The 15,283-nt window shown below is 41.8% G+C and overlaps 1 protein-coding gene across 1 annotated transcript in view; it reads left to right on the forward strand.

Moving 5' to 3' along the window:
* ctnnbl1 (catenin, beta like 1) overlaps positions 1-15,283 on the forward strand; it is a 293,894-nt gene that overhangs the window by 17,960 nt on the left and 260,651 nt on the right. Inside the window, exon 2 of the mRNA XM_059979909.1 lies at positions 9,824-9,994. Within this exon, the coding sequence (XP_059835892.1) occupies positions 9,824-9,994 (171 nt within the window). The remainder of the gene's footprint in view (positions 1-9,823; positions 9,995-15,283) is intronic.

Consider the following 15,283-nt stretch of genomic DNA (forward strand, 5'->3'; position numbering starts at 1 on the left):
GAGGTCTGTCTGTCAAGTAGTCCGTTATCCAAGCCACCATGTGTGAGTCTACTCCCATCTCCGTTAGTTTGTGCCTTAAGATCCTGGGCTGGATGGTGTTAAAGGCACTAGAGAAGTCCAGGAATGTAATCCTCACAGCACCACTGACCCTGTCCAGGTGAGAGAGGGATTTGTGCAGCAAGTACGTGATAGCATCCTCCACTCCCACCTTCTCCTGATACACAAACTGAAGAGGATCCAGACTAATACAGACAAGTGTGAGGTGTTGCACTTTGGAAAGACAAACTAAGGTAGAACATACAAGGTAAATGGTAGGGTACTGAGGAGTGCAGTAGAACAGAGGGATCTAGGAATACAGATACAAAATTCCCTAAAAGTGGCGTCACAGGTAGATAGGGTAGTAAAGAGAGCTTTTGGTACATTGGCATTTATAAATCGAAGTATTGAGTAGAAGAGTTAGAATGTTATGGTGAGGTTGTATAAGGCATTGGTAAGGCCGAATTTGGAGTATTGTGTGTAGTTTTGGTCACCGATTACTGGAAGGATATTAATAAGGTTGAAAGAGTACAGAGAAGGTTTACAAGGATTTTGGCGGGATTTGAGAAACTGAGTTACAGAGAAAGGTTGAATAGGTTTGGACTTTATTCCCTGGAGTGTAGAAGAATGAGGGAAGACTAGATAGCGGTATATAAAATTATGATGGGTATAGATAGAGTGAATGCAAGCAGGCTGTTTCCACTGAGGTTAGGGGAGAAAAAAACCCAAAGGACATGGGTTAAGGGTGAAGGGGGAAAAGTTTAAAGGGAACATTGGGGGGGTCTTCTTCACACAGAGAATGGTGGGAGTGTGGAATGAGCTGCCAGATGAAGTGGTGAATGCAGGCTCACTTTTAACATTTAAGAAGAACTTGGACAGGTACATGGATGAGAGGTGTATGGAGGGATATGGGCCAGGTCAGTGGGACTAGGCAGAAAAATGGTTCGGCACAGCCAAAAAGGGCTGCTTCTGTGCTATAATGTTCTACTGTTCTGTGGTTCTAAAAGGAAAAACCTTTTGTGCCTGGCAGAATGACATTGGCAGCAAGGCCGAACAAGAAGCTTACTCCATAGCCAAGGCAATTGTCCAGTGCAGGGTGAGGGAGCTAAAGAATTCTTGGTGGAATGAGAAAATGAGAATGGAATGGTGGAATGAGAAAAGTCTAGTCAAGTCAACTTTTACTGTCGTAACTTTTGTCATTGTCATAACTTTTAAGCCCTAGAAATCCAGAGACTGACAGACTCTGGTGACACAAGAGGCTTCTTCAGTGCCACCAAAGCAGCCTGTTGTCCAAGTTCATGTGAATTAAAACACCTGTGCTCAAAGGACAGGCCAAACTTGCTGAAGGATCATATGGACATCAACAATCGATGGAGAGAGTAGTTTCAAGAACTGAGCTGTGACTGCACTGCTAAGCCAGAGATTACAAGCCAATTTCTCCTGCTACCTGAGAGAAGATATGGGGGATCTTCCCAGTATGAAAGAGGTTTATGATAACATCAAAAGCCTGAAAAGCAACAAAACCACTGATGCTGATGGGACCTCAGCAGAAATACTCAAGGAAGGTGGACCAGCACCACGTACATGCCCTGCTCTTAAACATCTGAGGAAAGGAACGGCTGCCCTTAGACTATTGAGATGCTCTGATAGTAACGATATTCACCAAGGGAGGCAAGGCAGATTATAGCAATTGCAGAGGCATCTCCATCCTGTCACAACAGGCAAAGTGCTTGCATGTATCCTTGTCAACTAACTGCTTCTGCTGTCTGAAGAAATAGTCCCTGAATTGTAATGTTTCTGCCCATCTAAATGCTCTGCAGACTTGACCTTTACAACACCTGAATTGCAGGAAGAGTGCCATGAATAAAGGCAACCCTTGTACTTGGCTTTCATAGATTTGTCAAAAATATTGGAGACTGCCAAGCTCCCCTCTGGCATATGCTATCAAGACATGGCTACACTGACGAGTACTTACAAATACCAAGGCTGCTGCATGAGAGCACGTCAGCCAAGGTACTCAGCAATAGTGGCGCTAAATCAGAACCCTTCGCTGTCAAGACAGCAGTCAAATGGGATTGTACCACTGCACCCACCCTATTTGCCATCTTTATTGCTGACGTTCTTCAGTTCGTTAACCAAGATTGGCCACAGGGAGTCCCTGATGTACTGAAGCAGATTTGTGGGTTTGGTCACTGAAAGAGTAGACATTGATTATGGGCTAAGTACACCAACTCTTCATTGATAAGCAAACAGTGAAACACTCGCATGCAAGTCGAACAAACGTTCATCCAAATCACCCAAACTGTAGAAACTAAATACTAAGTATTCAATACACTTGTTATATCTGTCCAAGTTACACAAGATTAAACAAGCAATAAGCAACTAACTAACTAGGTGCGCACCCAAAACATGAGCCCCTCCCCCTGTAAACTTTTACATCTTCCAAATATTTTCTCCGGTACTGTCTGGAGTGGCCTTAGACTACCAGCTTGCAGAGGAAGGTGACACTTGTGCTGTTATTGGTCAGCAGTGCTGTGCTTATATTCCTGATGAGTTGGGGAACATCTCTGATTTGGCTGATCACACTGGGGAATCAGCAGATAAAATTAAACAGGTAAAGGATCAGCATTATTACCATTACACTCCGGGGGAAGTTGATGGCATTTTGGGGCAATGGGAGGGTGGTGGACAACTGCTTAACATGTAGCAAGTCAGCCAGTTACATTCGCCATTTTGGCCTCATCATGAGTTAATGCCATCCCTCAGGCTCCTGCCATCCATAGGAACGTGTTTTAGGACTTCCCACTGCAGGACAATGTCATTGCCACTGCTGGCAGCTCCCACCATTTTGTCAATCTGTAATGTAGAGAAACACAATCTCACTCTCTCCTGGCTAGTCATTGGGTATTCTGACATGTCATTCCTGGTTCCCCAGGTAATGCTATTCACTGCGTTCCCCCGTCCACCTGTGGTTGCTGCACCCAAACCTTCCCCAATTTTTCCTCCTAATCCACCTCCCCTGACTTAGGAGGATCTGACACTGCTAGATGCCGGGACATCAGAGACCCATCCAGACTCACTGGCTGGGAGTTTGTGTGATCCACTGCTTGCTGCAGCACGCCCAGCCAAGCCTGAATAATACGTGTAGGGTTCAGTAGCTTGCTGTTTCAACAGCCCATTCATACATTCAATCAGCCTTGCCGCATGCAGGTACCATAGAATATGAAACACCTATGAAATGGCAGATTCTTCTGCCTGGTCCTGGACATTAGCTCTAGTAAAGTGAGAACCCTTGTCTGATTGAAACTGCCATGGGACCCCATACATGAATGGCAAATGCTGTAATTGTGTTTTCCTGGTCAGCATAGTCACACAGCACCACCACCAGGTCTCTGGAATTTGTGTCCACCATGGTCACAAGTACTGCTTTTTATTTTGTCACTGCAGAGGCCCAATGTAATTGATCAGCCAGATCTGACTGGCTCCTATACCCCTCCAAATGTGTCCCGAGGGACCTGCCAGCCAGCTCCTGTGGCAAGCTGGCTAGCTATATTCGCCATTTTGGCCTCATCATAAGTTGATGCCACCTCTCAGGCCCCTGCCCATTTTCTTGTCCTGTGTCCACCCGCAGATGCCCACTTCTCTGGTGCGCCACCAAGCAACTGCATTCCCTTCCCTGGAATACATACAGATTTGTGCTGCTCTATCTACTGCAGCATTATGTAAATCTATCTTTCCTGAGAAGTGTGGGCATCTGAACAGTGGACTGTAATTTGGTGCTGGTGTGCACCCCACTAAATATGTTCCAATTAAGAGTGCCCCCCCACTCCCCCGGAGAAGTAGGCCATGTACCTCCCAGTATTGCATGCCATTGGCCACTATCCTGAACTCTGTTCAGATTGGAATGGCAAGGTTATGGCTCAACCAATTGGCTGGATCCCCCCCCCCCCCCCCCCTTACTCCTGTGTGACAATTTTACCTGTTGTAGGGTGAAGAGTGGCAGCCTTCCACCAGTGTGTTGTCATTTTCAGGCATGGATATGGCTCACCCTATTAGGACCTTTCTCTGTCCTGTGCGATATACCATTTCCATTGAATGATTGAGGACCATTGGGCATGCCCATCCTCGTGTGTTACAGTGTTGGATTTCACCCACTGCATGATAGGGAGGTGTGGTCGTAGCAAGACCTACTCAGTGGTTAGGAGGGTCCAACAGCGAGCCAGCCACTGCCTCTCGAAGGCAGTGTGTTGGGTCACCGCCTCAGGGAGAGTCTTGGTCCAAAACCCTAAGGCAGGGGTCAGCAACCTTTACCACTGAAAGAGCCACTTGGACCAGTTTCCCACAGAAAAGAAAACACTGGGAGCCGCAAAACCCGTTTGACATTTAAAATGAAATAACACTGCATATAACGTTTTGTTTTGCCTTTATGCTATGTATAAACAAACTATAATGTGTTGCATTTATGAAATTGATGAACTCCTGCAGAGAAAACGAAATTACATTTCTGCATGCAACAAAAACATTTTGAACTCCGAAAAAAAGACGTTGGGTTGAAGGTTACTTTTAAGTAAAATACTCAACGTCTATTTGAGTCCTTCTTGTATTTATGAAAAACGCCAAACTTAAATTTGCCGCCAGCAGCAAACCAAAAATAACGTCAGCCAGCTGTCAACCTGAAAAATAAAAGGACTATTTCACTGAACAAGGAAAACATATGAATATACGTAAAATAATAGGCAATTAAAATATTTATCATACTTGGTCAGGTTGACTCTCACCTGACAATGCAGTCGTGTTCAGTAGGGATGGATCGATGCTTAGGGGAGTGACCGGGAAGGATAATGTGTTTTTTTCCTCTCTGAACTCACAGAAGCGTTTCCCAAACGATGTTTGCATTGCGATGATTGCAGAATGTAAATACTCCGAATTTATCATGTCGTGACCTTGTTTGAACTCTCTCAAATTGGGGAAGTGAGACAATGTGCCTTTCTGTAAATCTCTGGCAAGCAACGTCAACTTGCGCTCGAATGCCAAAACATCCTCCAACATGTGCAGGGCTGTACGTCCTTACCCCGTTGAAGAGCTGTGTTCAGCGTGTTCAGGTGCGCTGTCATGTCTTCCATGAAGTGTAGCTTTTCCAGCCACTTTGGCTGTTCCAGCTCAGGAAAGTTGAGCCCTTTGCTGCCCAGGAAAGTTTTCACTTCTTCCAGACACGCGACAAACCGTTTCAGCACCTCCCCTCTGGACAGCCAGCGATAAAAACACGTTGTAGCGGTGTGCTACACGCAGTCAGTAAACTGCAGTCAAAGATAGCTTTATTCGAACTAAACAGCCTTGCTTTTAAGCCTCCCTCAACCCGCCCCCCATGGGCGCGGATGCTGCAAAAGACACGTACTCACAAACCCCCGTAGGCTATCTCCCTTAGCCTGAACGCTGGCTAATTGTGAGCCGGTTCGGATGTGTCAGGAAATGGGTCGGCACAACGTCTTATTTAGATTGTACAAGATCACCATAATCTTCAAATTTAGAATTACATTTCAAAAACTAACAAACTAACATAAAATACATTTTAATTAAATACTGACCATGTAGCGGTGTGCTACACGCAACGCTAAAATTACGACACGGAGTCGGTAACTGCAGTCGAAGGATAAAACTTTATTCGAAATCTTCAGCCTCACTTTTAAGCCTCCCTCAACCTGCCCCCCATGGCGCAGAGGCTCCAAAGCTCTGTGCTCGCAAACCCCCGTAGGCTATCTAATTGTGAGTCGGTTCGGATGTGCCAGGAAAGGGTCGCCACAACCAATTATTTCCCAAAGCAACAGGGAGCCGCAGCACAGACGTAAAAGAGCCACATGTGGCTCCGGAGCCGCGGGTTGCCGACCCCCGCCCTAAGGGGACGCGGCACCCCTTAGGCATCTGTCACAGTCTCTACTCAGCCATTCTGGGGGTGGCAGAAACTAAACTCAAACGGTACCCCACCCTGTCTAGGGGTGAATGGGAGAGCCTGTTCCTTTGTCTGCTTGGTGGCTTCAAGGCCAATTACTGTTCAGGACCCCACTGAAAAGCAGCCTTTTTTCAAGAAACGTAGTACAGGGAGCATAATATCATGGTTAAATGAGGAATATGTTGACACCAATACCGAAGGAGCCCTATGAAACGCTGCTTGGAGATGGGGACTGCAGCATTAAGGATCTTGCATTTACCTTTTTCAGGTATCTCCTGCTGCCCAAAATGGCACTGTATTTCCAGGAGTAAAACATTCTGACTGGGATCCTGAATTTATTGGGATTATTAAACCAACCCTGCTTCCATAGGGAAGTGACCTATGGAATACCTGCCTCACTACTTACTGTGAGGGTTCCTGTAACAGCACATCATCTCTATAATGGGAAGCAGAGATATTTGTTTCCTTTTGTGTCTCCCGCAAATCTTGAGCTACCAGGCCATGTACACTGGGTCTATAGAGCAGTCATCCTTCCTACATTACTGTAGGGGGTTGAATCATGGATCACCTGCAGTAGCCATCTGAAAGCCCTGAAACAATAGCACCAAAGAATCTTGCAAAAGATTTTGAGAATCAGCTGGAAGGACACCAGTGAATTCAGGAGGCCAACTCGAACAGCACCTCCTTCATGGTAGAGTATTGTCATGTCATTAGGATGTCTTAACTCGTGTCTCCCCAAGCAGATCTTTTACTTCCAGTTTAGGGAAGGTTAGTGAGCCCCTGGTGGGCAAAGGAAACACTTCAAAGATAACATCAAAGTCAGCCTGAAGAATTTCAATATTACATTTAAAAGCTGGGAAGACATTGTACTCGATGAATGCTTCTGGAAGAAATTTGTTCGAGGGAGCTTCACTGCATGAGAGCAACCTCTGCTGTGTCATAGAGAACAAGAAGCATCTGCAAAAGGAGATACTGAATAACCAAAAGCCCCAATCAGTAAACACAACCACTCATTGACACTGCACCGGATTGGCCTTTATAGCCACTTGAGGACGGCACCAACAAACCCTTAGGAGAACATCTTATTCCACTCAAGTAATCGCACTCTACTGACTGCAATGTCAGAATACTGTCTATCGTACATTTATAGTAATTTGTGAGAGTCTTTGCTGACGTACTAAATCTCCTTAAGCTTCTAATGAAGTAGGTCGGCAGGTTAGTTAATGTCCTTTTTGGGAAGGAGGAAAGTCATCCTTTATCCAACTGCATCTATATTTGTCTTCTAACTGTTAGTGTAGATGAGAAAGCTGATTGCTGCACAGAAAAATAAGAACAAGTGCCTCTTACATAGACTACAAAACGTGTTGGCTTTTTCAGCGATGTTTGCATCCTGAGCAAATTAATTGAATGGAGATAAATTGTAATGAGAAAGGATCTGGAGATTTGCATATAGTGACATTGTAGTTACTGAATGTGAAATCTTGATATTTGACAGTAAAAATGCAGAGATACGTTCAGTAAATTGAAACATTAATTTATAAAGCTTCTTAATTATTAATTTGCAATGATTTTCCAAATGACTTAAGTTTATCAGCATCTTGCAGATGTACATAAAGCAGGATAGGTTAGCCAATTTGTCAGTAAACAACAAACTTGATGTTTTGAGAGTGATATATATTTCTTTGGAAATATCTGTGCTGTTGTCAAGATAATTTCAGTTAATAGCACATGAAGTCTGAAATTAGCAAAAGCCCAGCATGACTACAGTTTATTTTTTCTTAGCACTAGATAGCTACAGTATTCACGAAAATAAACCCAACAGGCTAGATTTGGCAGCCACCTATGTAATTGTTGAGTGAATAAGTTCAGTCACCTCAACTCTGGGTTGTGGATTTATGGAATTCGTTGCCACATACAGCTGTGGAGGCCCAATCATTGAAGGTTTTTAAGGAGGAGATTGGCAGGTATCTGATTAGTCAGGGTAACAAGGGATATGAGAAAAAAAGCCAGAAATTGGAATTAGACGGGAGAATAATTTAGCTCATGGTGGAGTGGCAGTGCAGACTCGATGGGCCGAATGGCCTACTTCTGCTCCTTTGTCTTGTGATCTTGTGACCTAAGGACTCTACAATCCATGTTCTCAGTATTTTTGTTTGTATTTGCAGTTTGTCTTCTTGCACATTGGTTGCTGGCCAGTCTTTTTGTGTAGATTTTCATTGATTCTATTACATTTCTTTTTTCTAGTGTGAATACCTGCAAGAAAATGAATCTTAGAATATATACTTTGATAACAAAGTACTTTGAACTTTTGGACATTTGCCCACTTAACTGAAGATAATTTCACAAATTCAGTGTGGACATGAAATCTCAAATTTGTACACACACTGTGCTGGAGGAACTCAGGGGGCATGGCAGCATCTATGGAAAAGAAATAAAGACGACGTTTTGGGCTGAAACCCTTTGGCAGTCCATAGATACTGCCTGGCCTGTTGTTCCTCCAGCATTTTGTGTGTGTTGCTCAAATTTCCAGCATCTGAAGATTTTCTTGTTTCTCAAAGTTGCACTGTTGTTTGCAACATATTTTGGACTTTCAAAACATAGGGTATCGAGTAGTAAATGCCAATATTTTTAGGTACAGAATTTGGACCATGTGTATACATTCAATTCAATTTTAGTTATAAATGAGTAACTTGCAACAAGAAAGTCCACATATTCCGTAATCTATCAAAGTAGATTTTGTTGCAGAGTATTTTAAACAGAATGTAATATGTAATTACATTAAGTAACGATACTCACTATGTAACACAACTTTGCAATCATGTGAATGGATGTTCTTCCCGTGCCAGAATTCCAGGTGTTCCAGTTTCCACTTACATCCCAAAGATGGTTGATAAGTTAATTGGCTGCTGTGAATTACTCCATGCCAGAACCCAGAACAGTTAAACAATGAGTTACAATGAGTTAAAGATCAGTCGTTAATATTTGTTTTAAGTTGGGACCCTCATTTTTCATGGTATAAGTAATAGCATTTTGAGTATAAATAATCTACAATTTCCTGAAGCATAGTACATAAAATATTATTGTTCAGATCAAACAACAGAATGAGGAAGAAATGTCATCTAAGTGAATTTGACTGTGGAATGATTGTTGGAGCCAGACAGGATGGTTTGAATATCTCAGAAACTGCTGATCTCCTGGGATTTTCATCCACAACAGTCTCCAAAATTTACAGAGAGTGATGTGAGAAACAAAAAAAAAATGTAGTGGGCATCAATTCTGTGTGCTTGTTAATGAGTGACATCAGAGAAGAATGGCCAGACCATTCTCAGTTCAAGGCAACTAACTCAATAACCATCCATTACAACAGTGGTGTGCAGAAGAGCATCTCTGAACGTACAACACGATGAAGCTTGAAGTGGATGAGCTACAGCAGCAGAAGACTACAAACTTAGTGGCCACTTTATTAGGTACAGGAGGTACCAAATAAAGTGACCATTGAGTGTAAGTCTTTAAATGTTAGTATGAACTTTTTAAAATTTAATATTTTGATAAGTGGCTCTGCTTAAACTTACTTTCTCCTTGCTTTGCTCAATGTCTATTATCTTTTTACACATGGACAGTTGAGCTATTCTTTAATTGAATGGGTGGGAATTTTATACATGGTTTATTGTTTGTGTTTTTTCCCATATAATTGCAGTATTGTTTTGCTGTCCAATAATTCTTTTCTGTGTGACATTTTAAAAGGTCAAGTCTTCAAAATCATCAAGAACAGCAAAAGGTGTAACCTATCTAGGGCATGGAGTAAAAAGGTCTATTAATAATTAAGTGCATGTTTTATAGCCTGACAGAGGTGCAAAACGTCCCCGTGGTGTTGATGAAGATGATGAAGATTTAAAAACATCGCACAAGCACGGCTCGGGTAAAAGAAGTTATGAAGAGAGTGGAAATATGGTTGATGATGAGGAAGAAGTAGGCAAGAAGAAAATACTTGATTTAATGGAAAATGATGAGGTAATATTTCTGACAAATCTTTCTTTCCCTTTTCTTGTGACTACTGAAATGCTGATTTTTATGATTTGAATTCAGAATGTTGAGGATGATAAGATGTTAGAAAAACTTTTCTTTATCCAAGTAATGAAACATGGATTAATTGGCTAGTCACCTTGAAAAAATGGGACTGCATCTTCTATTTTGGCCTTCTCTAACCAGAATAATAGTTTTTTAGTTTGTTGGTTAGTCCTATGTTCCTAGGGGTATTTTGTATTTTAATATAACGGCCTTACTGAGTTAACTTTTCACCAATTAAGCTGTTTCCTTTTTGTTGTGTTATATTTCATTCAAAGTGTATTTAATATATATTGTTGATTAATGCTCCATTTCAAACAGCTGATTCTTCAGATCTGTTCAAGGTCAGAAAAACATACACTAGGTAACCATCGTTGCAACAAAGGGATGTTACTGCACCTTGGAGCCAATCAACAGATGTTAAAGCGTTGCTGTAGTTACTTGCAAATCCTGATAGTTACATCCCATGCAACAATATCCACAAATTGGAACCTTTAATGGTGCTGATTGAGGAGCCAACATGCTGGAGAATGCTCACTTCCAGTTCATGGATGTAGGCTCTTGATTTTTCAGTGTTCATGTAAGGCAACCTGGAGGCTCATGTTTTGATTTACCATCAAATGTTATCAAAATCACAGTTTTGTATTGAAGCACCAGCCTAATTTTTTTGTGCTGAAGTCTTTGGATTAATTCTTAAACCCACAGATTTTTGAATCACACTGAAATTGCATGCACGCTCATTTTGACGATTTCTTATCATCAGATGTCGGGACATCTTAACTGTTTCCATTGGTATCTTTTTTAAAAGAAGCAACATGTTTATATTAAAATGTGCCAATCAATAATGAAACAACTAAGTTATATTAATCACAGAAGTGTGTGTGAACTTCTATGATTGAATATGATCATGCTTATAACCTGCAGACATTTATAATAGTTTAAATAATTGCCATCATACTTTGGCATTTATTATATTGGGGTTTTTATGTTATACCAAATTTTATGTAATGGCTCAGTTAGACAGAAAGACACAAACAATGATTATCTACTGAGAACTAACTACAAGATTTTGTTTACTAGGAGAGAATAGTAAGCATTAAAACACTCATCTAGGTATGCACAGGCCCCTTTCACTGTGGCACACCTCCCACTCTGCCTGATCCGCAGTGCCATTTGCAACAGCAGCCCATTAGTGAAACCCAAAAAACTACTGTCAAGCACCAACCACTCTACTTTTATACCTATTCCACTGATATGAAATGCTGCAGTAAGTGGACAAATACTGTTTGTACGTTAATACCTGCTCAAGTCACTGAACCAGAAAAACCTTATTCATCTAACCTTCATCTTCCCACAGATGTGTTTCCATAGTTGTGCATTCTCATATCGCCATATTATATTCTCAGTCATAATCATAGCTACTGCAGTTAGTTCTGTTATGTTAACGGCCACGGTGGTGGTGGTGGTGGTGATGGTATTCAGAAGCACAAAGATTAACCCTTTACAATACAGGCTTCCTGTCAATAAAATCATAAAATTCTGCACTATTGAATTGTTAATTTATATCAGGGAAGGGAATCATTGACAGAATACGAAAAGCTGTCCAAGAATACAGTATGATGTCTGCAGCTTTAAAAATGAGATTCTACAAATGCTGAAAATCCAAAGGAACACACACAAAGTGCTCTGGAAGAACTCAGCAGGTCAGGTACATCTACAGTGGGAATAATGGACTCTGGACTCCTGATGAAATGTCTTGACCCAAAACGTCAACCGTTTCTCCTCCATAGATGCTGCCTGATCTGCTGAGTGCTTTCAACTATATTTGTTTAGGCAATGTAATGGTTTTTGTCCCAGTTCTGAATAACAAATGATCTTTGAATGCAGTCCTGGGCTTTAGTGCATCTAAATCCTGCTTTGTATTTTGCATTGTCTTAAAAATATTGTAATATTAGATTAGGCATAAGCAGCATCATGGGAAGATGGAAGTACTTAAAGTGCTTGCAAATTTTAAATTTGGACCAGACTTTAGGCACCAAGTCTAACTTTTCTGGATTTTAATTATATTAAAATGTGCCAATCATGTTTTTTCTGATGTGGACTATAAAGTTAATTGCTTACTGCTTTAGTTGAGAAGAAAATGCCTTCATTATTGCTACTGGGGATCCTACTCCCTTGGTTGGGATTGCTAAGAGAATGAGCTTTTAACAAGCAGAATTAAATTATTTTTATTGGAATAGTAAATCCAGAAGGGTACATTTGATACAGTATACTTCACATGTATAATTTATGAGAAACTTCTACAGTATTTGAAGAAATGTTTTCATCATGGAATGTGAAATATTTTGATGCCTGGAACAAGGTCCCAACAGAGGTTGCTTCTCATCCAGTATTGATTGGTGCAGCAGCTTTTGAAACTTGGGAGCAATTAAAAGAAAATTGCTGTGAAACTCAATGAAAAATAAGTTTTATCGAAGAAGGTAAAAAGAGCACAACATGAAAATATAGTCTACAACATAAACACCGTGCACAGAATTGATGTAATAGCCCTGACGCACAAAATCTAATAATAGTTTTACAGGGCTCAATAAATAGCCATGGTGGTAGCTTTTGTACTTTTGTAGCAAAAGGTGGAATTTGAACTTAAAGAGTTTATGTTGCTAGAATCTGCTGAAAAATTAATGGGAATAAAATGCCAGTTGGACAATGTGACAGTGGCTTTATAAAAGTAATTTAATTGTGGCTTAATGATTTGTATGAGATATTTTTAATATTCAGCTTTGAAATGTGTTTTGTGAATTTTTTTTTAAAACAAAATATACTTCACTCAAAAATAAAATTATTTGCAATAAGCCGTTCGATGACCCTCAATCCTTTATGGACATTTCTAAACATTTCCACACTTTAAGCCACTCACGTGGCACTATGTTGGTTCATCTTTAAACACCATTGTTGAGGGGTATACTCCCCGCCACCCGTCCTCTCCCATTCCTGTGGGAGAAGAACCCTAAATTGTGGTCCTTCCGCACCGGGCCTTTGCAGTTATCAAGTTTCAGTGCTTCCCTTAGCACGTACTCCTGCAGCCGAGAATGTGCCAGTCGGCAGCATTCTCTCACGGACATCTCCATGTACTGGTAGACCATCAAGTTTCGGGCTGACTAAAGAGCATCTTTCACTGGGTTGATGATCTGCCAGCAGCACCGCATGTTGGTCTCCGTGTACGTCCCCATGAACAGCCCGTAGATCAGAGAGTCCTTTTGCGCAGCTGCTAGGGATGAAGCGCAAAACTAGCCCTTCCATCCTCCTCCACACCTTCTCCGCGAACTCACAGTATGCAAAGAGGTGGGTCATTAACTCCTACTCATTGTAGTCCTCCCGTGGGCAGAGAGGTGTGGAGACAACGTTCCGGGCGTACAGGAGGGATCGGACTGGGAGGGCCTCTCTCACCGCCAGCCAGGCGAGGTCTTGGTGCCTGTTGGTGAGGTCTGGCGATGAAGCATTTTGCCAGACGAACTGGACGGTCTGCTCAGGGAAGCACCCCACTGTGTCCATCACATCTGTACAATGTCCTGTGTATGTTACTCAAAATGGGTTTTTTGGTTTGTTAAGAGTAGGAATGCTTCTTTGTCTGATAAGTGTTTCTCTCGCAGTTGTTTTGCTTTATACTTGTTGATATGGTAATTGTATTCATTTGTTAACCAATGGGGAATGTTAGTTTGTCTTGTGAGGCTGGGAACTTGGGGGAGGGGTTTTTCACGGGCTTTTGGTAGAGAGAGCCGGGAGGAAGACGTCGAGGAAGGTGGACATGCGCTGCACTGCTCAGAAGACCACCGGGCGTGGTCCTAGGTGCGAAGACGTGGAGGTCGGAGGCAAGCGACAAGGGGTCGAATGGTTCGATGTTTGAGCTCCAACGATGTGCACTAAACTGACTGAACTTTGATAAGTTGGCGCCGTTTTGTTTTTTTCCTTTGCATATATATTGTATTGCCTAATACTCTTTTAATTTTAGTAAACTCTTTAAAGTGTATTTCATAACGGTATTGTGGGTTTGATACTGTGGGCGGGCGCGAGGCATAAACTCGATTCTCACAGCACCTACGTGTACAGGAGGTGGGATTGGTGTGTGGCTGGATCTCCTTTTCCCCTAGGCATATACCAGCCTGTTGGGTAAGTGTTACACGTCCTTCTCCTGCAGTGTCTGCAGGATGTTCTGTGCCAACCACTGCCTGGTGGCCCTGTGGTCAAAGGCATTGTCCTGGAAGAACTTCTTCAGAAAGGACAGGTGTTTTGAGGACAGATGGGGTGTTTTGAGTATCTCAGAAACCACCGATCTGGGATTTCCATTCACAATAGCCTCTAGATTTTAGAGGATGGTGCAAAAAACAAATAAAATGTTCAGTGAGTGTCAGTTCTGTGGCAAAATTGCCTTGTTAATGAGAGAGGTTGGAGAATGGCTACACTAGTTCAAGCTGACAGCAACTGAAATAACTTCACATTAGAGCAGTGGTGTGTAGAAGAGCATCTCGAACCTTGAACCTTGACGTGGATAGGCTACAGTAGCAGAAAGCATTTTATTAGGAACCTCCTGTACCTAATACTCAGTATATATTGAGAACCAAAATAAAATGCTGATGCTGGAAATCAGAAATAAAAAGCAGTGTTATAGATACTCAACAGGTCAATGTCCTCCTGTGATGAAAGGTTATCAATGTGAAGTATTAAATCTGTTTCTCCTTCCACTGATATTACCCGACCTGCCAGGTATCTCGAGCTCTTTATGGTTGTGTTTAGTAGTTTATTGCCCGATGAGTCTAGCTTTTGTTACCTTCTACTAATTTATTCTATTAATTTAATTGTAAAATTATGTTGCAGGTTACCCCATTTTTTTTCCCTATTTCTCCATTTAATATTTTATTAGCCATCTGTGAAGTAGTTTCAATAAGGTGTTCTTCAGATGATAGGTGACATTGGGATGCTCAGTTGTCCTTTGAGCAAATTGGTCCCTTGAGTTATTACCCTTATGCCTTTAATGGACGGTATTAATTGGGAACTTCAGGGTATTAATACAATGACAATGAAGGAGTGATGAATTTAACCCAGGGTCAGGGTGGTATTGATTTGAAGCACAATTTGAAGGTGATTGTATTTCATCAGGTTGCTGGTCGTGTCTCTTGTTGAAATTACCCCATACAGTCACAATGCGGAAGATAACGTACTTTAACCATGACACTGCTG

The sequence above is a fragment of the Hypanus sabinus genome, chromosome 9 (genome assembly GCF_030144855.1).
Source record: "Hypanus sabinus isolate sHypSab1 chromosome 9, sHypSab1.hap1, whole genome shotgun sequence".
NCBI classification, from domain to species: domain Eukaryota; kingdom Metazoa; phylum Chordata; class Chondrichthyes; order Myliobatiformes; family Dasyatidae; genus Hypanus; species Hypanus sabinus.